Genomic DNA, 21,403 nt, shown 5'->3' on the forward strand with positions numbered 1-21,403 from the left:
GGGGGCGGGGCCCTCGGCGGAAGCGGACGTGACGGCCGGGGCGCGCCTGCCCGGAGGCCGCGGGGCGGGGTCTGCGGCGGAAGCGGAAGTGACGGCGGAGGCGCGCGAGGCCGGGATGGCGGCGGCGGTGGTGGCGGCGGCGACGCGGCTGCTGCGGGGCTCGGGCGGGTGGCGCCGCCCGCGGCCGAGGTGCGCGTCCCTCCCCGCCCCCTCGGGTCGCGCGGGCGGGCGCGGGGGCGCGGGGGCGGGGCGCCGGCCTGACCCCGCCGTCCGCAGGTGCGGCGCGCCCCCGAGCCGGCCGTTCAGCAGTGGCGGGGGGTACCCCGGCGTCCCGCTCTCGCTGCCCCTGCCCGGCGTCCCCAAGCCTGTGTTCGCCACAGCCGACGGGCAGGAGAAGTTCGAGACCAGAGTGACCGCCCTGGACAACGGCCTCCGCGTGGCCTCGCAGAATAAGTTCGGGCAGTTCTGCACGGTGGGAGGTGAGGGCCGGCGGGGCGCGGGGCGCGGGGCGCGGGCGCGGCGCGGGGCGGGGCGGGGGCGCGGGCGCGGGGCGCGGGGCGGGCGGCGCTGACCCGCGCTGACCCGCCCTGGCCCCTTCCCTCGCCAGTGCTCATCAACTCGGGATCGAGATACGAAGCGAAGCACATCAGCGGGATCGCACACTTTTTGGAAAAGTTGGCGTTTTCGGTCAGCGTCTGTCTCGTGACGGGCTCTGGGCGGTGTTGGGGGAGCCGGGCCAGCGGGGGTCGCCGGGAAGCGCCTCTGCAGGGCCGCAGAGAGGGGTCGCAGCGGGGAGGGCGCTTGCTTGCACGCGGGGCTCCGTCCGCGGGGTCCCAGATAGTCCCCGAGCCTGCTGCGAGTGATTCCCGAGTGCCCAGCCAGGAGCAGCCCAGGCACCGCCAGATGCGACCCCCCCCCCACACACACACACACGCACACATACACACACAAGAGAAAGGTTTGTGTTCCGGTGGCTGGGGGCAGTGTAGGGCATTGCACGCTGCTGACCCCTGTTCAGTCCCATCAGCAGCCATCCCTGGGCACAGCGAGTGTGGCCCAAACCCTGTGGCCAGTCTGCCTCTTGGGTGTTTTTTTTTGCTGCCTGACTGTCCGTGTGTCCTTGCAGTCCACTGACGAGTTTGGCAGCAAAGATGAGATCCTGCTTGCCCTGGAGCAGCACGGCGGCATCTGTGACTGCCAGACCTCGAGGTACCGGCCTGTTCACCCTCTGTCCGTCCCCCTGCACCCCTGCACGACGCTGTGGCACACGCAGGCAGCAGCGCACGGCAGCCCTGCCCTTGGGGAGCATGGTCCAAGGCGGGGGCTGGGGGTGCATGTCGGGCCGGGCATCCACCTTGGTGCAGCGCCCAGGAGGGAGTTGGGGGAAGCGGCAGCTAGGACGAGGCTGGCCCTGCCGCTGGGGCCGTGAGAGCACCAGCCGTGGTTTTGTCTCGTGGTGGGACCTGGACAGTTGGTCCGACTGGCCAAACACTTGTTCCCCCACTCTGCTTGGGACCCTCCGGCTCCCGGGGTGCTGCCCAGACTGGCCGGCACGTCCGGGCCCTGTGCACGCATCCTTGTAGGGCCTGCACTTTGTGGCCGACTCAGGCCACGCGTCGTCTTTCCCAGAGACACGACCATGTACGCTGTGTCTGCCGACGTCAGGGGCCTGGACACGGTTGTGGGCTTGCTGGCCGGCGTGGTCCTGCGCCCCAGGCTGACAGGTGGGTCCTGGCTGCGTGAGGGGCTGCTGGGAGGCGGGCAGGCCGGTACAGGCTCGCGAGTGGCCGTGAGCCTGGCTGGGGTCTCCCTGTCCCAAGCGCCCTTGACCCGTCACCACAGTGTGAGGACGTGGGCGGGATGGGCTGCAGCACGGAGCAGGCCCAGCGTGGCCTGGCTCTGCCCTGGTGGTGCAAGGGACCGAGTCTGGCCTCGCACGCTGCAGACGAGGAGATAGAGATGGCGAGGATGGCTGTCCAGTTCGAGCTGGAGGACCTCAACATGCGGCCGGACCCTGAGCCGCTCCTCACAGAGATGATTCACGAAGTGAGAGACTTGGTCGGGGGCGAGGGCAGGAGTTGGTCACCCGCTTCTCTGGGTGGGCTGGGGGTCTGCCCGTCCCCAGGCTCAGCCACGTGCGGGGCCAGCACACCGTGCCTCCTGGGCCCAGCTCTTAGCTCGGGGTCGCGGGCACTGGTGACAGGTGGACGCCCCTGAGGGCGCCTCTCCTCTCCCGCAGGCGGCGTATCGGGGAAACACGGTCGGTCTCCATCGCTTCTGCCCCGCGGAGAACATAGCCAGGATCGACCGCGAGGTGCTGCACGCCTACCTGAGGAACTACTACACGCCCGACCGCATGGTGCTGGCGGGCGTGGGCATGGAGCACGAGCACCTGGTGGAATGTGCCAGGAAGTACCTCCTGGGAGCTCAGCCAGCCTGGGGGCGCGGGCCGGCAGCAGCCGTGGACCGCTCGGTTGCACAGTACACGGGTGGGATCGTCACGGTAAGGCCGGTCACCTGCTCTCCGGGGCCCGGGTGTGGGGTGAACCATGCGTGGCTTGAGGCACCACCTCGCTCTCTCCCGGAAGCTGGGTCATTAACACTGAGGAGCTTCTGGGTGGTTCTTGTCCTTGCGGGGTTGGCTCTGAGGGTAACCCCGGGCCACGCGTTCTCCCGTGGCAGCTGGAGCGAGACATGTCAAACATCAGCCCTGGACCCAGCCCGTTCCCTGAGCTCGCGCACGTCATGCTGGGCCTGGAGAGCTGCTCCTTCCTGGAGGCCGACTTCATCCCCTTCGCCGTGCTCAACATGATGATGGGGGGCGGTGGCTCCTTCTCAGCTGGCGGCCCAGGCAAGGGCATGTTCACCAGGCTCTACCTCAACGTCCTCAACAGGTGGGTGGGCCGTGCGGCCACGTGCGGGGCGGTGGCCCTGGCGCCCAGGACCGACTCCCTCTCTGCCCCTCAGGCATCACTGGATGTACAGCGCCACCTCGTACCACCACAGCTACGAGGACACGGGGCTCCTGTGCATCCACGCCAGCGCCGACCCCCGCCAGGTGAGGCTCTGAGCCCGGGAGGGTGCTGGGCGCCGCCAGCCCAGCACTCACAGCTGCTCCCGTAGGTGCGGGAGATGGTGGAGATCCTGACTAAGGAGTTCGTCCTCATGTGTGGGGCGCCGGACGAGGTGAGTGCGCGGCCCAGGGGGCGTGGGTGGCCCTCGGGGGCTGTGTGTCCCTCACACTGGGCTGGGGCAGAGACCATCTCTGCGTCCATCCGCTCGGCCTCTGGCTTGTCTCCACTCCATGGGTTTGGCTCTCCAGCATGGGTTTGGTCGGATGTGGATACAGGCCTCTGGGCAACCTGCACCCCAGAGGGGCCCCTGGGCCTTCCACAGCTCCCCTGGGCCATCTCGCGGTCCTGCTTCCTGGGTTTCACCAATGAACTACCCACTGCCCTGCCCCACCCCGCCCCACCCGCCCCCTCCGGGGCTCCCACACCTGAGTACCTACTGCAACCCTCAGAGCTAGGAGCCAGGCACATGCACACGATTGGATATATTCACCCTGTGTATGTATAGTTACACATGTACCCATGTATATATAGATCTGCATGCACATATTCACTTGAAGACGCGTTCAGTATATGCAGACAACCACACATGCACACGTGCATTAGGCTCACATGCGTGCACACATGCTCATGCATACATGAGTAGACTCAGGTGTGCGTATACATTCACACAGGTGTAGACTTGCATGCACACTTTCAGATGCACACGTATAGACTTATGCGTGAACACATGCATACATGAAGATGGGTGCGTGTACACGAGTACTCACATCTACACACACATTTACACATGCACACATGTAGACACATCATGCACACACATTCACGCACAATTGCATGAGTGTGGTGTGTGAACATCTTTGGTCTTCACATCTGTGTCCCTGTACTTGTCATATGTGTGTTTTTTTTTTTTTTTTTTGGCTTTTGGGTCACACCCGGTGATGCACAGGGGTTATTCCTGGCTCATGCATTCAGGAATTACTCCTGGCGGTGCTCGGGGGACCATATGGGATGCTGGGAATCAAACCCGGGTCAGCCACGTGCAAGGCAAATGCCCTACCCACTGTGCTATTGCTCCAGCCCGTCATATGTTTTTATCACAAAAAAGAAGCATCAAGGGATAAAAATGTTTGAAATATCAAAACGTGGGCTGAGCACCATTGGGTGGGCCCCAAAGTCCCCAAAGTAGACTCTTTTAGAAAATTATATTGAAGGGGTCAGAACAACATAGGATAAGCATGGAGGCCATTTTCCTTGCACGCAGCCCACCCAGGTTTAATCCCCGGAATCCCATACGGTCCCCCGAGCACCGCCACGAATGATTCCTGAGTGCAGAGCCAGAAGTAACCCCTGAGCATCACTGGGTGTGACCCAAAAAGCCAAAACAAAGGGCCGGTAAACAGAGTCTCCGAGAAGCTGCAGAATCCCAAAGCCTTGCCGTGGCCCGTGCAGGGTCCCTCCTGCAGCGGGGTTCTCTGGTCCTCGTTCTGGGCTGTGGGGGAGCCTGGCTGGGCAGGACATGGCTGTCGCCCCCCCAGGTAGAGCTGGACCGCGCCAAGACGCAGCTGATGTCCATGCTGATGATGAACCTGGAGTCCAGGCCTGTCATCTTCGAGGACGTGGGGAGGCAGGTGCTGGCCACGCAGTCCAGAAAGCTGCCCCACGAGCTGTGCGAGCTGATCCGTGAGTGTCCCATCCCGGGGGGCCGGCCTAGGGAGAGGTCTTCAGGCTCGGGTGGGGTTTGTCCTGAGCCAGGCAGTGTGGAGGCGGCCCTGCCCCAGGGCCTGTTCTCAGCCCCGACGCTGCCCCTTCTCCGAGCAGGCCAGGTGCAGCCCAGCGACATCCGGAGAGTGGCCACCAAGATGCTGCGCGGGAAGCCTGCGGTGGCCGCCCTGGGCGACCTGTCAGGCCTGCCCAGCTACGAGCACATCCAGGCAGCCCTGTGCAAGGATGGCCGCCTGCCCAGGGCCTACCGGCTCTTCCGCTAGGGCTGCCCGGGCTCCAGCCGGGGGTGTCCGAGGCCTGCAGCGGGCCCCTGCTGGGTTTGCAGGAGCACCCTCCATCTCACTGAGCCGCCCTCAGTGGGCCCACTCGGACAGTGTGCACGTGTGCGCGTGGCGGGGGCCAGCTTGGGGCCTGGAGTCGCCTGCAGCGAGGAGATGGGGTGGGTCACAGCCTGCGCGGCCTTGCTGGGGGAGATCCAGGGCCTGCTGCAGTGAGGGGTCCCGAGAAGGGAACAAAGCCCCCAGAAGCCTGGCCTTGCAGTCAGGTGGGTGAGGTGTGAGGGCTCGAATAAACACCTCAAGAACAGAACTCTCCGCTGCCTTCACTCCGCGGCCCCTGTGCCCCAGCATGCCCAGGTGACCCTCAGGTGCTCAGTCTCTGTAGAACCTGCCAGAAGCCCATGCCTGCTCCCCTGGGGCGCCTTCCCTCCTCCCGCAGGAGCCCTGGAGTGCCTCCCCCCTCCCCCCCGCGGCAGCCAGCTTCCCGGGGCTCTGTCCGTCATGCTCAGTCTTGCCTCACCACCCTCCCAGGCTGGCAACAGTTCGGGGTGCACTTCCTGACCTGTTTCCCTTAAATGTGGGGGCCAGTGACAAGCTGCTGGCTTCCGGCTGGGGCCAAGTGAGGGTCAGTGCTCGGTGAGCGGACGGTGGAGCTGGCGCAGTCTCCAGAGACCCAGAGCTGACCTGTGGCCACACAAGGACAGGTGCCCCTCGAGCGTCCCTGCAGTCTGGGCTGGCACCCAAGCCTGCCTGTCCCGACTGAAGTCCTGTGGAATCGACTCCAGCGTGGGGCAGCCACGGGTGCGGGTGGTGGTGCCTCATGCTGGCGGGGCAGTGCCTGGTTGTCACAACCAGTGGCACGTGGGGTCTGTTCTCAGACGGGCATGCAGAGCCCAGTGTGGGTGGAATGTGTAGAGTCGATATTTGCATTTATTTATAAATATGGAAAAATAAATAATTTAAGACGACTAAACACCCCAGATCTACACATTGAAGCCCATGTGTTTGTTTGGGGGGAGACATAGCAAGCAAGAACAGGGTCTAGATCCTGCCCGAATCAAGCCTGGCGATGTCCCGTGCAGCTGGTGAGGTGGTGGCACGCTGAGCTTAGGGCGTCAGTGGCCAGAACTGGCTCATCAGCACCGCTGATGACCCTCAGACAGCCCGGGAGGGCCCCCCTTGCACGTGTCTGCCACCTGCTGCAGCGTGGCCCGGGTCACAGCAGGGGAGCGTCCAGGAGGGCGTGACAGGTTAGTGCGGGGGGCCTGGGGTGGTTTCTCAGCCGTGGCTCTACAGTAGACTCAGGAGATGGTGCACACCAGACTGGCACTGGTGCCCCGCAGTGCCCGCTGCCGCTGGAGCTCTTTGGAGATGCGTCTCTTGATCCCGAGCAGGTACAGGTCCCGGTCAAACTTGCCAGCGGCCAGTGGGATGCTGTGGGTGGACGAGCTGTCAGGGGTGCCCTGCGGTTCCTGCCCCAGCTACGCCACGCGCCCACCCCCGGGTGCGACTCCGGGCCCGGCAGGTACTGACTTGTCTCTGCCTGGCCTCACTTTCACCCGGAACAGGCCGTACACGGGCCGGTGGTCCGAGGTCCTGACCCCGCGGCAGCAGGCGTAGTGCAGCGCACAGATGTCGTCCGCGTGACGACTCCTGTACAGGACACGGTCCTGGGGCAGAGGAGGGGCTGGCACAGGCTCGGAGGGGGCACCCGACCCCCGGCACACCCCCGGGCCAGAAGCTCACCGTGTACGAGGGCGTCCGCTGCTTGGCCGAGCTGTCGTACGAATCCTTCCCGATGTCGAACTTGTACGAGGGCAGGAAGTGGATGTCCGCTTCCCGGAAGCCCTTGAAGATGGAGCCTAGGGCAGGCCGGGCCTCAGCGGAGCGGCGGCCGGGGCCACACCGCACCCCCCTCCCCAGCCGTGGCCGGGGCAGCACCTCTCCTCATCTCGCGGCTCAGCTGGTCGCGCTGCAGCAGGGCCTGCACATCAGGGCCCAGCTCCTGCCTCAGGACAGCGTCCACAGCCGCACGGCCCCCGCTCAGGCGGAAGTTGAAGTCTCCAAACCAAAACACGCCGTCGAAGCGGGTGGTGACGTCGGCTGGGGCCGGAGGGAAGCATGAGCCCAGCTGGAGCAGAGGGGCCAGAGCCCTGCTCCCCGGGCGGGGCAGCAGGGGCCACCGTGGCCCTAAAGGCTGCCACACCCCCGGCCCCTGCTCCCCCGGGTCCTCTGCACGGCAGGCAGGAGTGTGGCCCCCGGGGCCTCACCTGCATCCGAGCGGTAGGGGCTGGTGTTGGGCACGTTCCTGGGCAGGCTGAGGCCCTGCACCGTCTTGGAGTAGTCCAGCAGCCGCTCACTCACCTTCCCGTCCCCAGCTGCAACACGCGTGGCCCGGGGGCGGCTCAGTGCTGGCCAAGCCCCCTGACCAGGGAGCACTGCAGACGCCCATGCCCCCGGCAGGACTCACACGTGAAGTGGGACGTGATGAAGAGAAAGGAGGTGCCGAAGAAGGTGAAGCTGACGCCCAGGGCGCCCTTGGTCTTGATCTGGGACACGATGCGCGTGGTCACCGTGGAGCTCTCCACCTCTGCGGGGACAGGCAGGGGCTGGCCGGCGGCCTGGCAGGACACCCCCACCCACCCGGGCCAGCCCCCTGGGGCCCACCTGAGCAGAACCAGATGAGGTCCCGGCGGATGAGCACAGACATGTAGAGGGCGCCGTGCGCCACCGAGTGCAGCATCACATAGTGCGGGCCCAGTGTCTCCTGCAGGCGCGCCTCCCACTCACGCCTGCAGAGCAAGCAGGGGCACGTGTATCCTGGGCACCGCCAGGACTGACCCCTGAGCCGGAGCCAGGAGAACCCCCGAGCGTGGCCGGCTGTGGCCCCGAATCAAAACCAACCAGAACAAGTCCCGGGGGCCGGGGCCGGCGCCCTGGATGTCTGGACCCTACGGGTGAGCAGCAGGTGTGCGTGGGGCCCCTCTCCGGGCCGGGCGGGTCACGCAGGGGCCCTTACCTGTCGGAGCAGCCCTCCTGGACGCCCACCACGTAGAGGTCCTGGGCGTAGTCGGCCTCCGCGGGCAGCAGCAGCTCGTCCAGGTTGGCGGGCAGCTCCTGGCACAGAGCGCGTGCAGCCAGCCCTGGACACGGCCGGCACTCCCCCCGAGCCGCCCCGCCGCCGCAGCCCCCCACTCTCACAGGACGGCGCCTGCAGGGGGCCGCAATGCCCACTCGCCCCACTCACCTTCTGCCCCTGCATGTTCCATGTGGCCACGTACAGTGCCAAGTTCCGGTCCGGGAAGTAGCGGGCCAGCTCGTCGGCCCCCATCAGGGCCCCGCTGGCCAGGAGGCTCCCCTGCAGGTAGCTCCTGTGGGAGGCCGACCCCGGGCTGTGAGTGCTACGGGGAGGACGGGGTGTGTGCGTGTGTGTGTGTGTGTGTGTGTGTGTGTGTGTGTGTGTGTGTGTGTGTGTGTGTGTGTGTGTGTGTGTGTGTGTGTGTGTGTGTGTGTGTGTGTGTGTGTGTGTGTGTGTGTGTATGAGAGAGAGAGAGAGAGAGAGAGAGAGAGAGAGAGAGAGAGAGAGAGAGAGAGAGAGAGAGAGAGAGAGAGAGAGAGCCGGCCCCTCTCTGGGGATTTGAATTCTGGGCCGGGATGCTGGGTAGGCAGGACCCCACTCTGGGGCTGTGACCTGGCCTCTAGAGGGCTGGGGGAGGGGGGACAGGGCAGAAAGGGGTGACACGGGCTTCATTCACAAACAGGCCCAACGGGACAGACGGAGCAGAGAAGCAAGCCCAGAGGCCCCCCGGCAGCAGCGCACAGGCCCCTGGACTCCCTCGCAGCTGCGGGGCAGGGGGAGGAGTGAGTGGCAGGCTCCAGGGGCTGGAGGCCCGGGTGAGGGGAGCCATGGGGGGCGGGCTGGGGGGCCCTACCTGCTGCGGACGTCCGTGGTGCGGATGGGCGCCAGGAGGCTGAAGGCGGACCTGGCCGAGCCCAGGGAGGAGTCGTCGCAGGCCAGCGGGCTGGGCGGGCCGCCGTGCGCGCGGGACAGCCGGGCCTGCAGGCGGAGCCTGTAGTCCCAGTCCACCTTGTTCGCGGTCCTCAGGGCGCCCGAGGCCACGCTCACGTCCAGGGCGGGCAGCGGGCGCGGGGGCGGCAGCGGGGCCAGCCTGGACGCGCCCCCGGGCGCCTCTCGCGGCAGGCGGTCCAGGGAGGAGCTGGCCCTGGCGGGCGCGCAGCCCCAGGGCGCCCGGCGCGGCCCGGGGAGCTCCTGCAGGGAGGCGCTCAGGCCGGGCGCGGGGCCGGCGGGGGGCCCGGGGGCCTCGGCGGGCCGCGGGCCGCGGGCCGGGCTGGCCCCGTTGCGGGGCTCGGGGCGGTCGGGGCCGGCCCGGCTGCGGCGCCGCCGCCAGCCCGTGTCGTCCAGCGACAGTGTCCGCTCCAGGCGCGGCCGCGGGGGCGGCCTGGGGGCTCCGGCCGGCGCCGGCGGGTCCTCGCGGCCGGGCTTCTCCGGGGCGTGCGGGGGCGGCGCGGGGCCGCCGGCGGGGAGGCCCGTGTCCGCGCTGGCCGGCCGCGGGGTCGCCGCCAGCGTGGACGGCATCGCGGGGGCGCAGGTGCCCGCCGGGGGCTGCGGGAGGGAGGCCGGGCGGTCGGCGCGGGGGCTCGGCACCGGCCGCGGCGCGCGGCTCGGCCCGCGCCCACCCGCCGCCCAGGGGTCAGCCCGGCCCCGCGCCCCGCCCCTCCGCGCCACGGCTCCGCCCCGCCCCGCAGCGCCCCCGGCGGCCGGAGGACCCAGGCGGGGGTCTCGCGCTCTCGCCCTCCCCCGCGGCCGCCTCGGCGCCCCCCGCCCAGGCTCTCCACGAGCAGGAAAAAGGGGAATCCTGAGAGCGCAAAATATTTATTTAACAATCTGCAGTGAAACAATTTGCATTTAGGAAAAATAGCAGCTCCCGCTCGGAGGACGCCTCTGAGTGGGGGTCCCGGCGGTCGCTGGAGGAAGGGGCTGGCCTCAGCTGGGACCCCAGGGGCCTGGCAGGCGCTGAAGCTGCCCGGTCTTTCCCAGGAGACAAGCGGATCCAGTCGCACTGTGGAAGATTCTAGAAAGTACTGTCTTCCCTAGTGATCGGGTGATCCAGGAGAGCGGGAAGGACTGGTGACCCCACATGTGCACAATTTCTACAGATTCGATACACCAAGCAGAACCTACAGAGAAAGCGCCCACTGATTTGGTCAAGAACCTGCTCGGACTGGCTCTTCTTGGCCGCTGCCATCAGGCTCCAGTCCTGGGGTCTGGCGCTTCGGTATGGCTGAGTCAGGGGCAGCGGCAGAAGAGAACCAAGCAAGTATCAGATTCCAGAGCTTTGCCAGAAATTATTGTAAGCCACTTCCTGCAGGCCTCACGGGGTGTCAGTGAGCGCGGCCCACCTTCCAGGGCCCTGCAGGGTCCCGGGTCGGGAGGGCACACGCCCACGGCCCGTTTCAGTAGCTTCTGCCCAGGAAGAGGCCGGGGACGGCGGATCAGCCCTCCTGTGAGGCGCTCTCGGGCTCTGCGGTGCTGTGGGCTCAGAGGCCCGTACTCTCCGCCCAGCACCTCGGGGCCAGTCCAGCTGCTGAGAGCGGCTCACGGTGGGGACCCGAGTGGGGCCTCCTGCTGCCTTCTCAGGGCTGGTGGGCTCTGAGACACGGAGGTGAGGTCGGGCGAGGCTCTAGCTCAGCGCAGCCTGTTTCCTCGCGCCCAGGCGTCCCGCCCGCGAGCTTCCTGAGGTGGCAGACACCTGCAACCGAGAGCAGCGCTGACTGCCACTGGCCGGCCCCGGGCAAGGGGTGTGGGTCAGTATCCCCCAGCACCCCCAGGAAGGTGCCTGAGGACGTGTGCTGGAGGCTGTCCACTCACAGCAGAGCTGCAGGACACTCCGGGAAGGGGAACAAGCACCTGCTGAGGAGTACACGCGCACACGAGGGGTCTGCAGGACACCAGGCCACCGTGAAGCACGGCAGGCCATGTGGGGCAGTGAGGGCGCCCCTGGACACGGCAGGCGGCCACACACTTAGAGGGGCTGGGAGGGAGCATGAGAGAGAAGGCAGAGAAGAATGAATGAAATGTGCCACAGCTGCCCTTGAGGGGGTGGCCAGGGCCAGCTCAGCAAGAGTGACCAGCCCCAGATGTCAGCCCCGGGGCCCATGGGAGGGGACAACGGGACACTTACTGGTGTAAACTGCACAGGGTTGTAGAAAGGCACTGCCCCCCCAGGGGGATGCCCTGCAGCAGGGGCGTCGCCCGGAGCCTGCGAGCAGAGAAAAACCAGCCTCAGTGCAGCAGAGGCCAAACGGCCGGGGAGGGTCATGCAGACACGTGAGCAGGAGAGCTGATGGCTCAGGCCTGCGTGCGCCAGAAAGCTGCATTCCCTGGCACAGCACGGAGGACGCACCCCTCCACCTCCACCGCCACGCGCACCAACCGGGCTTCTGCCACGCGTGCAGCCATGCACTGGCACCGGCGGCAGGGCGGCGCTGCCCCAAGGTCAGTGAGGAAAGGGAACACCGCGCAGCCCTCAGCCGGACATCAAGGCGCCCGGGCTGCTCCCCGTCCATGCCAGCTGCAGCCACAGGGCCCTGGTGCAGGCGCCAGCTCACTTCCCGCGACAATGGGCCACTGAGCTAGGGTGCGAACGCTCCGTCCGACAGCAAGAGTGCACAGGGCAAGCGGATGAGCCGGCACGGGCCCGGCTTAGACACTCCAGCCCTGCTCGGACTGCGAGACGGGGGTTTGACTGACGCTTCCAGTCCAAGAAAGTGTGTAGACAGCCTACCAGTTACATTTGGGGGTGAAGGGGGGGTTGGGGCTCACTGGTAGGGCTCAGAGATTACTCCCGCCTCTGCACTCGGGGGTAACTCCTGGTGGGGCTCAGGGACCACGCGGGATGCCAGGAAACAAACCCAGGTCAGCTGTGCAAGGCCTGTGCTCTTCCCACTGTCGCTCTGGCCCTCATTTTTTGTTTGTTTGGGTGACACCTGGCGGTATGCAGAGTAGCTCCTTGCTCTGCACTCAGGGGATCCCTCCTGGTGGTGCTCAGGACCATATGGGATGCTGGGCTGAAATCCTGGTCGGGAGCACGCAAGGCAAGGACCCTACCCACTGCACTGTCTCTCGACCCTCATGTTTTTTTTTCTTTTTTCTTTTTGCTTTTTGGGTCACACCCGGCAATGCACAGGGGTTACTCCTGGCTCTGCACTCAGGAATTACTCCTGGCAGTGCTCGGGGGACCATATGGGATGCTGGGAATCGAACTCGGGTCGGCCGCGTGCAAGGCAAATGCCCTCCCCGCTGTGCTGTCGCTCCGACCCTCGTATTTCATTTTTAAAGGAAGCAGCCATGGGCACACAAACGCAAGCTCAGGGCGAGTCTCAGGCAGGCAGGGACCGTGGGCAGCGCCTTACGCTCCCCCATGGGTCGCATATGCTCTTGAGGGCAGGAGTGACACTGCGGACCAAAAGCCATGCGGGAGGAACAGAGATGGCGGCTGCTCCCGAGGCCAGCCCAGGGCCCAGCCCTGCCCTCCTTGAGCCCCGGGGCAGCACCTCAGCCTAGACTCTGGCCTGGGCACTGTCCCCACTGCAGAGCACTGCTGCTGCGGGCCACACGGGGTGCCCCCACCCGCCCCTCCCCGGCCCCTGGGACAGGCAGGACCAGGGTGGGGATGCCCGTGCCCTCTGCGCCCTCACCCTGGGCTCCTCTCCGTCCGCATCGGGTCCCTCTGCAGAGGGCAGCGTGTCTGCATCTGAAAGGAGACGAGTGGGTGAAGAAGGCGCGTCCCCAGGGCACCCCCTCGGGTAAGGGGCCGGAACCTGGGTGGCCTACCTGCTTGTGGGCCTCCCACGAGGGCTGGGATGGGAAGCGGAGCAAGCGGGGCGAAGAAGTCTGCAGGGGCCAAGGCCGGGTCACTGCGCTGGGTGCCCCCGGGGTTCAACACGTCCACATAGCGCGCCCTGGAGCCCGCTGCGAGAGAGAGGTGTCAGACTGGCCCACCGCCCGGAGGCGTCACGGCAGAAGGCAGCAGCCCCCAGCAAGGCTGGGAGGGCTCAGGCTGCGGGGTCATACACCACACTGTCCGCGGGGTGACACTGTCACTGTCCATGGGCTGTCACTCTGTGGGGTGTCACTGTCCGTGGGCTGTCACTCTGTGGGGTGTCACTGTCCGTGGCTGTCACTCTGTAGGGTGTCACTGTCCGTGGCTGTCACTCTGTGGGGTGTCACTGTCCGTGGGCTGTCACTCTGTGGGGTGTCACTGTCCGTGGCTGTCACTCTGTGGGGTGTCACTGTCCGTGGCTGTCACTCTGTGGGGTGCCACTGTCCGTGGGCTGTCACTGTCCGTGGGCTGTCACTCTGTGGGGTGTCACTGTCCTTGGCTGTCACTCTGTGGGGTGTCACTGTCCGTGGGGTGTCACTGTCCGTGGGCTGTCACTCTGTGGGGTGTCACTGTCCGTGGGCTGTCACTCTGTGGGGTGTCACTGTCCGTGGGCTGTCACTCTGTGGGGTGTCACTAACCGTGGGCTGTCACTCTGTGGGGTGTCACTGTCCGTGGCTGTCACTCTGTGGGGTGTCACTGTCCGTGGCTGTCACTCTGTGGGGTGTCACTGTCCGTGGGCTGTCACTCTGTGGGGTGTCACTGTCCATGGCTGTCACTCTGTGGGGTGTCACTGTCCGTGGCTGTCACTCTGTGGGGTGTCACTGTCCGTGGCTGTCACTCTGTGGGGTGTCACTGTCCGTGGGCTGTCACTCTGATGGGTGTCACTGTCCGTGGGCTGTCACTCTGATGGGTGTCACTGTCCGTGGCTGTCACTCTGTGGGGTGTCACTGTCCGTGGTTGTCACTCTGTGGGGTATCACTGTCCGTGGGCTGTCACTCTGTGGGGTGTCACTGTCCGTGGGCTGTCACTCTGATGGGTGTCACTGTCCGTGGCTGTCACTCTGATGGGTGTCACTGTCCGTGGCTGTCACTCTGTGGGCTGTCACTCTGTGGGGTGTCACTGTCCGTGGCTGTCACTCTGTGGGGTGTAACTGTACGTGGCTGTCACTCTGATGGGTGTCACTGTCCGTGGGCTGTCACTCTGATGGGTGTCACTGTCCGTGGGCTGTCACTCTGATGGGTGTCACTGTCCGTGGCTGTCACTCTGTGGGGTGTCACTGTCCGTGGCTGTCACTCTGTGGGGTGTCACTGTCCGTGGGCTGTCACTCTGTGGGGTGTCACTGTCCGTGGCTGTCACTCTGTGGGGTGTCACTGTCCGTGGGGTGTCACTGTCCGTGGCTGTCACTCTGTGGGGTGTCACTGTCCGTGGGCTGTCACTCTGTGGGGTGTCACTGTCCGTGGCTGTCACTCTGTGGGGTGTCACTGTCCGTGGGGTGTCACTGTCCGTGGCTGTCACTCTGATGGGTGTCACTGTCCGTGGGCTGTCACTCTGTGGGGTGTCACTGTCCGTGGCTGTCACTCTGTGGGGTGTCACTGTCCGTGGGGTGTCACTGTCCGTGGCTGTCACTCTGTGGGGTGTCACTGTCCGTGGCTGTCACTCTGATGGGTGTCACTGTCCGTGGGCTGTCACTCTGTGGGGTGTCACTGTCCGTGGGCTGTCACTCTGTGGGGTGTCACTGTCCGTGGGCTGTCACTCTGTGGGGTGTCACTGTCCGTGGCTGTCACTCTGTGGGGTGTCACTGTCCGTGGGCTGTCACTCTGTGGGGTGTCACTGTCCATGGGCTGTCACTCTGTGGGGTGTCACTGTCCGTGGGTGTCACTCTGTGGGGTGTCACTGTCCGTGGCTGTCACTCTGTGGGGTGTCACTGTCCGTGGCTGTCACTCTGTGGGGTGTCACTGTCCGTGGCTGTCACTCTGTGGGGTGTCACTGTCCGTGGCTGTCACTCTGTGGGGTGTCACTGTCTGTGGCTGTCACTGTCAGCGGGGCTGTGTGGGTGAGCGGCAGCTGGCCCCCCACTGCTCACCTGCTTTCCTAGAGAACATGTTCACAGAGGCTCTGGGGGCCCCTCCAGGCCCCGGGGGCGCAGCCTGTGGAGCCTTCAGAAGTGAGGTGGGGGGTGGGGGCGGAGCCTTCTTCTGCGGAGGGAAAGTGGGTGTCAGAGGAGCCCAGGGGTGTTGGGGGCCTCAGCTGCCCAGCCCCCTCGGTCACTCACCTCCTCCTCGGGCTCGTTGACATCCACCCAGCGGTTCTTCTTCTCGTCCCAGACGATCTGCAGGCGGGAGAGAAGCAGGAGAGGAGCTGCCCAGGCCCGAGCCGGGGTCAGCTGTGCCGGGCCCGGCCACCCCGCCGCCACTCACCGACTTGTTCTTGTCGTCAGGCAGGTACGCCTCGGTCCGCTTCTTGCCGTAGAGCCAGCGCGAGAAGAACCAGGGCTCGCTGCTCTGGAGAGAGAGCCCGCGTCAGCGCCGCCCCGCCCCGCAGGCTGCAGGTGCAGTGGCCCATTTCACATCAGCCACGGAGAATCGGGACAAGGAGCCAGAGAGCACTTTCCCGACTGGCCTCCGAGGGGCGGGCGGGAGCCCCCAGGGACGGGGGCTCTGCTTTCACCCCAGACCTTCACCACAGAAGAGTAGTTCCAGCCTGTCGGGGGCAGCTCCCTGGAAACCCACTGAAGTTTCTGGGCTACACCGGGTGGTGCTCAGGGCTCACTCCTGGCCAGCTCAGAGGGACCATCTAGGGTACTGGGGATCAAATCCGGGTCAGCTGCGTGCCAGGCAATCATTCTGGCCCTAGGAAGCCCACTTTGAAATAAACTTCTATTTATTTATGACACTTATAATTAGAGAAGAGGTTGAAACACCAAATTCTCTGAAATTAAGAGATGGAACTCACGAGGCACCACTGAGAGAGCAAGCCACAGCCAGCAGGGAGCACCGGTAAGGACCCCACAGCAGCTGCAGGAGCTGCTGGGCTGGGCACAGCCTGAGGAAAGTTCAATCCGCCTCCGGCCACGCAGCGGAGCTGGGACCCCCTACCCCCACTCACTGCCAGCCACTGTGGGTGGAGGCTGCTAGGACAGCAACAGAGGACTGAAACTGCACCGTGCACTTGAGCACCGTTCCGCAGCTTCCGGGGGGCAATCGGAGTGACACAGTGTGTGCAACAGCAGCCCCAGAGAGGACAGCGGAACCTCGCGCTGGTCATTCCCCCTGGTGTTGACCAACAGCCCCACTGAAGCCTGGTTCCGGGGCAGAGTGTACCATGCCCTGGGGTCACTCCTGGAAGGACAACGTGGGCCGCGTGGAAGGCCGCCGCCCTCCCTGCCACCCGTCTCCCCAGCCCCCGACTGACCTTCTTAGGTTCCTTGGGCTCCTTTTTGGCCGGTGCGGCTCTCTTCACATCCTGGATGGGCGACGGGGCAGGAGGCGGTGGCTCCCACCCCACAGAGGGCTCGTAGTCCTGCGGCACCCTGGGGGGACCCTGTCCCAAGGCAGCAGGGAGCAGGCTCAGCAGGAGAGCAGCAGCTGCCCAGGCTGGCCAGCGGCACATAGATGTGGCAGGAAAACCCATCAGCAGGACACAGCACTTTAAAGAACGACTTAAGGGGCCGGAGCGACAGCACAGCAGGGAGGGCGTTTGCCTTTGCACGCAGCCGACCTGGGCTCGATCCCCAGCATCCCATATCCCTTGAGCACCGCCAGGGGTGATTCCTGAGTGCAGAGCCAGGAGGAAGCCCTGACACTGCCAGTGTGACCCAAAAAGACTAAGTGAAAAAAAAATTTTTTTTTTCCTTTTTGGGTCACTACCCGGCAATGCACAGAGGTCACTCCTGGCTCTGCACTCAGGAATTACTCCTGGCGGTACCCAGGGGACCATATGGGATGCTGGGAATCGAACCCGGGTTGGCCACATGCAAAGCAAACGCCCTACCCACTGTGCTATTGCCCCAACCCTTAAGTAAATTTTTTTTAAATTAAAAAGATAAAGAGTGACATCAAGAACAGTCACTCCTGGGCCACAGAGCGCAGGGCTAAGGCACTGCTGTGCATCTAACTGATGTGGTTCAAGCCCCGACACAAGCATCCGAGAGCACTGCCAGGCCTGAGTCCTCAGTGCGGAGCCAGGAGTAGCCCCCGCACTGCGCAGGGGCTCAGAAACATGCAGACTCTTATTCCTGGGTACGACACCAACTGCAATGCAGGTATGATGCTTTGCTTTCATTTGGCAGGGGAAGGGGTCGGTTTGGGGGCCATACTTGGTTATGCTCAGGGGCCACGTCTGGAGAGTGCTCTGGGGACCAATCAGCACCAGGGATCAAACCCAGGGCCTCACTCGCAAGGCGCCTAGTACCCTCCGAGTCCCAGTTCTCTCCCGCAAGGAGGTTTCGATTGCCTGTGGAGGGCTCCTCAGAGCAGTCCACCCTCGGGATGGGCTCAGAGCAGAGCGGGGCGCTTTACTCAGGGGAGCCTGACAGAGTGGTCCCTATGTTCAGGAACTAACGAAGACTCAAGTTTGCGGGCTTTCTGGTCTAGCAAGAAGCGCACGGCCTCGGGGCGCGCCTCAGCAAAGGCAGGAGTCAGGAAGACCAAGGCGTTCTACACAGGGGCTGCTCTGGTCTGATCTCGAAGACTGGTTCTGTTTTGGGGTTACATGCAACAGCGCTTGGGGGTACTCCTGGCTCAGGGCTCGACCCCGGGCCTCTGCCTGCCAAGTGCACCCCGCCCTCCTGGCTCTCTCCCTGGCGCTTCACCGACAGTCCTCTCCAGCCACTAAAGGGGCTGCTTCTGTGGTGTTGCTGGTTTGAACCCACAAGACTCGAGCTACAGTGCTCTTGACATGGCAATGGAAAAAATGGGCTGCTGGAGTCTGTCACCCCTCCCCACTTGCAGCCAGAGTGAAAGGAAGTGGGAGACTCCCCAGACCCAGACAAGCTTCTGGGAAGTGCAAACACGGAAGTACCAGATCAGGCAGGGCTCCGCCCACATCCCCTTCTCTGAGCTCCGGGAGCAGGTGTCTGCCGGGGGCCTCCTGCAGTGTCGCTCCTGCGAGGGACATCGGAGGCACTCAGCGGGCATGGATACCAGGCTCCCCTCCCTCCAGCACTATCTCCACGGGCGGGGCAGAGATGCTTCTGGCAGTGGGCTTGGCTTCAGAGCCCGGAGCAGGCGGCAGGGACGAGACCCACCAGGCCAGCCGGCGGCACCGCGGCAGCTCTGGAGCCCACTGGGTCGATGACGTCACCTGTCTCCTCCCCCGCCACGCCCGGCCCCCCGGCACCTCGCAGACCCACCTGGCTCCTGGAGAGGTGGGCCGCCGGGCGGCAGGCCAGGCCCGGGGTACAGAGCTGTGGGATCGGGCACCGAGGGTTCCGGAAAGCCCAGGGCGGGTCCTGGGGGCGCAGGCACAGGAAACATGGGCACCCCTGCGGGGAGGGCCGGCTGGCTGCCGGGGAGCCTCTGCGGCGCTGCCGGTGGAAGGCAAAGGCCCGTCAGCTGTGGGCTGCAGTTCTCAGCTGGCAGACTCCTTGGCATTCTGGGGGGCCCCAGCTCTCCCTGGGCCTCCAACAGGCCCTGACCTGCCCGCCCAGTCACCTCGGGCCTGCGGGCCAGGACCCACCTGAAGGCAGCAGCCGCACACTCTGGCCCAGCGGCTCAGCAGCTGGCATCGGGGGGGCCAGCAGCGGGTTGTCAGGGCCCGGGCCTGCGGGCAGAGCTGATCCCGGGCCCTCGCAGGAGCCCACGTCAGAACTGGGTGAGCTGGGACGGCACTGCGGGACAGCTGCATCCTGGCGCCACACCACAGCGCCCTCCTGTGGGCGACACAGGTACCAGCCATGTGCAGACCTGGTGACTCCACACCTTCAGGCCTGCCGTCCACGCCACACTCACAAGGTGGCCAGGGCCTCCCTCCGTCCCAGAACACACCTTGACCTGTTCGTCCACACGCTGCAGCTGGGTCAGCCAGGCGGGCTCCACGAAGGACTCCTCCTCGGGCCGCTCCTTCAGCTGAGGGTCGAAGAGACGCAGCTGGGATGCAACCTAGACGCAGAGGGAAGTTGGGGCCGGGGACGAGCCAGGACGCAGCAGGCCAGAGCAGAGGACGTGTTGTCAGGGTGTGGGACAAGCGTGTCCCCATCAGTGCCAGTGCGTGCAGAAGCCACTGGCAGCGTGCCAGCCCTCAGGTGCCCAGTTGGCACCCCCACTGGTCACGTGGGGGGCAGGGGGCGGAGGAAGCCCGCCTGGCCCTATGCTCATCCACAGAGTGAGAGCCACAGCAAGGGTCCCGAGTCGTCACACACGGCAGAACCCCCAGACCCCAGCCTGAGGTGTGGCGGGGCCAGAAGAGGACAGAGCGGCAGGTCAGCGCGGCCCAAACGCAGGCTGAGGCTGTGCAAGCCAGGGCCACTGGCAGTCCGGCCACAGCACCCCGACTAAGACTCCTGGACGCAAGACTGGGTGTCCACCCCACAGTGACACAGGTGCCGGGAAGCCAGGGAACTGTCTGACACAGCCAAGCAGCCGTGCAGGGGGCCCGGAGTGGCAGGACAGCAGGGAGGGGGCTTGCATCACATCTGATCCCGGGCACCAAGCAGGGCCCCGCCCGGGGTGATCAAGCACAGAACCGGGAGCAGTGGCCGCAGCAGGGTCAGAGCCCAGGGTCCGGGGGCCGTACCTGGACCAGCTGGCTGATGAGCACCGGGGAGTGGCTGTGGGGCTGGGCCAGGATGCTCTGGGCGATGACCTCGCAGTAGTGGAAGGCCTGCGTAGCGAGCCCCATCTCGGCCAGGCGGCAAGAGTAGATGAACTTGAACACCTGGACAGATAGTGCACGCCCTGAGCCAGCTCGCCCGGCCGCACTTCCTTACCATCGCCTGCCGCTGCTCCCAGCGGGGCTGAGGCCTGCTCCCTCGTGGCACGCAGGGCAGAGCAAGCAGGCGAGCCTAGGAAACACTCTTCCTCCTTCACGCCTCCCAGAGAACTGCAGGCGCGGGGCAGGTGCTGCCCTGGGTCAGAGGCTCGCACTCTCCCACGGAAACAGAGGGCACGCACACGCCGCCCTCTGGGGCCTCCTCCAGACTGAGCAGACGGACTCTCAGGAGGCGCTAGGGCAGCCCCGGCCCGTGCCCAGCGCCTCCCCTGTGACCCGGCGTCAGGGGGCTCTCCATGTGCTGCCCACGTGGGAGCAAGACCAGGTGCTGAGGGTCTCTCGTGCCGAGTCCAAACCACCCCGCAGGTCGTTGCCGCTGCAGCTCTGGGGCCACACCCGATGATGCTCAGGGCTAATTCCTGGCCCTGCACTCAGAAATTACTCGAGGCAGTGTTGGGGGACCATCTGGGGCTCCAGGGATCGAATCCAGGTCAGCCGTGTACGAGGCAAAAGCCCTACTGGCTGTGCCATTGCTCCAGACCCAGCTCCTGAGTCCTGCAGCCAAGCATTCCCCGGACTTTACTGCCTCCTTCTCCTGCTAAGGATCAAGGCCCCTCAACGAGCAGACGTGCCCGGGGTGGCCACAGCAGGCCCCTCACCTGGAAGTTGGGGAGCGCGCAGGTCTGTGCCCCCAGGGACTGAGCATACTCATAGGCTTCTGTCCTCTGAATCGCTTCGTTGGTCGCGAACTTCGGAAACGGCAAACTGTCGAGCACACAAGCTCCTTTATCTCGGGCGAGGCCCCACAGGCCCCTCGGGGACAGGCTGAGCCCAGTCACCTCCTCACCTGTGGTTCGAGCCAATCAAGACCAGCTTTGTGGATTTCTTGGTGTACACCCCGAATCCGAGCTGGGCCATGAGGTAGCAGAAATGGGCGGCGTCCAGAAGGCCCTTGGAAGCTGGGGGATGGCACAAGCAGAGCCCCGGTGAGAGCCCGCACCCCCAGCGTGCCCCCTTCCCCGCCACGCGCACTGCGCTGGCTCCACGCCCCAACGCACCCAGGGTGTCGCCCATGGTGACCATCGTCCTGGACTCCACATCCATGTTGCTGCTCAGGTTGGACAGAACCATGGCGAGGTGCGGCCTCCAGTCCCCCCATTTCTCGTCCCCACAGCACTGTGATCAGGGGACAGGAAGGCCAGAGCAGCCAGGGTCACTGTCGGTCGAGCCAACAAGCACCCTGAGTCCAAGGGACACGGGATCTCCCAGCTGCCGTCTCCAGGGCTCATACTGACCGTGGACGCCGCAGGCATCCGGCCCGACATCAGCTGGTAGACAGTCTGCAGGGGGTCATTGATGGGAAGGCTGTTGGCGAACCTGGGGAGAAGGAGGAAGCTCTCACTCCAGCTTGTTCCAGAAAACACAACAGACTCACGCACGCACTTGACAAGGGCCGTGACACAACCAAGACTCTCCAGGAAGCTGTGCTTCACAGTGA

At 65.3% G+C, this 21,403-nt stretch overlaps 3 protein-coding genes across 7 annotated transcripts in view; 1 reads left to right on the plus strand and 2 right to left on the minus strand.

Annotated features, from left to right (window-relative positions):
• Positions 1–44: 44 nt before the first annotated feature.
• Positions 45–6,060, plus strand: PMPCA (peptidase, mitochondrial processing subunit alpha). The gene is made up of 12 exons (XM_055132382.1): positions 45–189; positions 277–479; positions 608–687; positions 1,127–1,209; positions 1,630–1,724; positions 1,946–2,046; positions 2,240–2,503; positions 2,683–2,894; positions 2,968–3,058; positions 3,124–3,186; positions 4,610–4,754; positions 4,893–6,060. Exons 1-12 carry the CDS (start codon positions 116–118, stop codon positions 5,057–5,059), a joined length of 1,578 nt encoding a protein of 525 aa, XP_054988357.1. The 5' UTR covers positions 45–115; the 3' UTR covers positions 5,060–6,060.
• On the minus strand, positions 5,987–9,765 carry INPP5E (inositol polyphosphate-5-phosphatase E). Its single transcript, XM_055132373.1, has 10 exons — positions 9,007–9,765; positions 8,322–8,445; positions 8,094–8,191; positions 7,742–7,866; positions 7,545–7,664; positions 7,345–7,452; positions 7,016–7,177; positions 6,821–6,936; positions 6,608–6,744; positions 5,987–6,508 (listed from the first exon to the last, which is right to left on the minus strand). The coding sequence occupies exons 1-10, from the start codon at positions 9,669–9,671 to the stop codon at positions 6,376–6,378; spliced, it is 1,788 nt and encodes a 595-aa protein (XP_054988348.1). The 5' UTR covers positions 9,672–9,765; the 3' UTR covers positions 5,987–6,375.
• Positions 9,766–9,949: 184 nt separating this feature from the next.
• The window catches only part of SEC16A (SEC16 homolog A, endoplasmic reticulum export factor), a 30,432-nt gene continuing 18,978 nt past the window's right edge, over positions 9,950–21,403 (minus strand). For all 5 annotated transcript variants that reach the window (XM_055131608.1, XM_055131612.1, XM_055131598.1 and 2 more), the window contains exons 14-30: positions 21,201–21,282; positions 20,964–21,081; positions 20,753–20,864; positions 20,565–20,670; positions 19,711–19,851; positions 18,963–19,076; positions 18,655–18,847; positions 18,329–18,502; positions 17,998–18,080; positions 16,390–16,518; positions 15,396–15,479; positions 15,251–15,307; positions 15,062–15,173; positions 12,930–13,067; positions 12,794–12,849; positions 11,278–11,355; positions 9,950–10,845 (exon numbers count right to left, since the gene is read on the minus strand). In XM_055131608.1, coding sequence (XP_054987583.1) covers positions 10,777–10,845; positions 11,278–11,355; positions 12,794–12,849; positions 12,930–13,067; positions 15,062–15,173; positions 15,251–15,307; positions 15,396–15,479; positions 16,390–16,518; positions 17,998–18,080; positions 18,329–18,502; positions 18,655–18,847; positions 18,963–19,076; positions 19,711–19,851; positions 20,565–20,670; positions 20,753–20,864; positions 20,964–21,081; positions 21,201–21,282 — 1,846 coding nt within the window. In that variant the 3' untranslated portion in view covers positions 9,950–10,776. The remainder of the gene's footprint in view (positions 10,846–11,277; positions 11,356–12,793; positions 12,850–12,929; positions 13,068–15,061; positions 15,174–15,250; positions 15,308–15,395; positions 15,480–16,389; positions 16,519–17,997; positions 18,081–18,328; positions 18,503–18,654; positions 18,848–18,962; positions 19,077–19,710; positions 19,852–20,564; positions 20,671–20,752; positions 20,865–20,963; positions 21,082–21,200; positions 21,283–21,403) is intronic.

Source organism: Sorex araneus, chromosome 1 (genome assembly GCF_027595985.1).
Source record: "Sorex araneus isolate mSorAra2 chromosome 1, mSorAra2.pri, whole genome shotgun sequence".
NCBI lineage: Eukaryota > Metazoa > Chordata > Mammalia > Eulipotyphla > Soricidae > Sorex > Sorex araneus.

Excerpts from the sequence above, each read along its gene's own strand:
- INPP5E (XM_055132373.1), bottom strand. The coding sequence starts at position 9,671 with ATGCCGTCCACGCTGGCGGCGACCCCGCGGCCGGCCAGCGCGGACACG. Across the intron at positions 6,745-6,820 it reads AGCGGACGCCCTCGTACACG|GACCGTGTCCTGTACAGGAG; the intron begins GTGAGCTTCTGG and ends CCTCTGCCCCAG. Across the intron at positions 6,509-6,607 it reads GTGAGGCCAGGCAGAGACAA|CATCCCACTGGCCGCTGGCA; the intron begins GTCAGTACCTGC and ends GTCCACCCACAG.
- PMPCA (XM_055132382.1), top strand. The coding sequence starts at position 116 with ATGGCGGCGGCGGTGGTGGCGGCGGCGACGCGGCTGCTGCGGGGCTCG. Across the intron at positions 2,504-2,682 it reads ACACGGGTGGGATCGTCACG|CTGGAGCGAGACATGTCAAA; the intron begins GTAAGGCCGGTC and ends CTCCCGTGGCAG. Across the intron at positions 2,895-2,967 it reads TACCTCAACGTCCTCAACAG|GCATCACTGGATGTACAGCG; the intron begins GTGGGTGGGCCG and ends TCTGCCCCTCAG.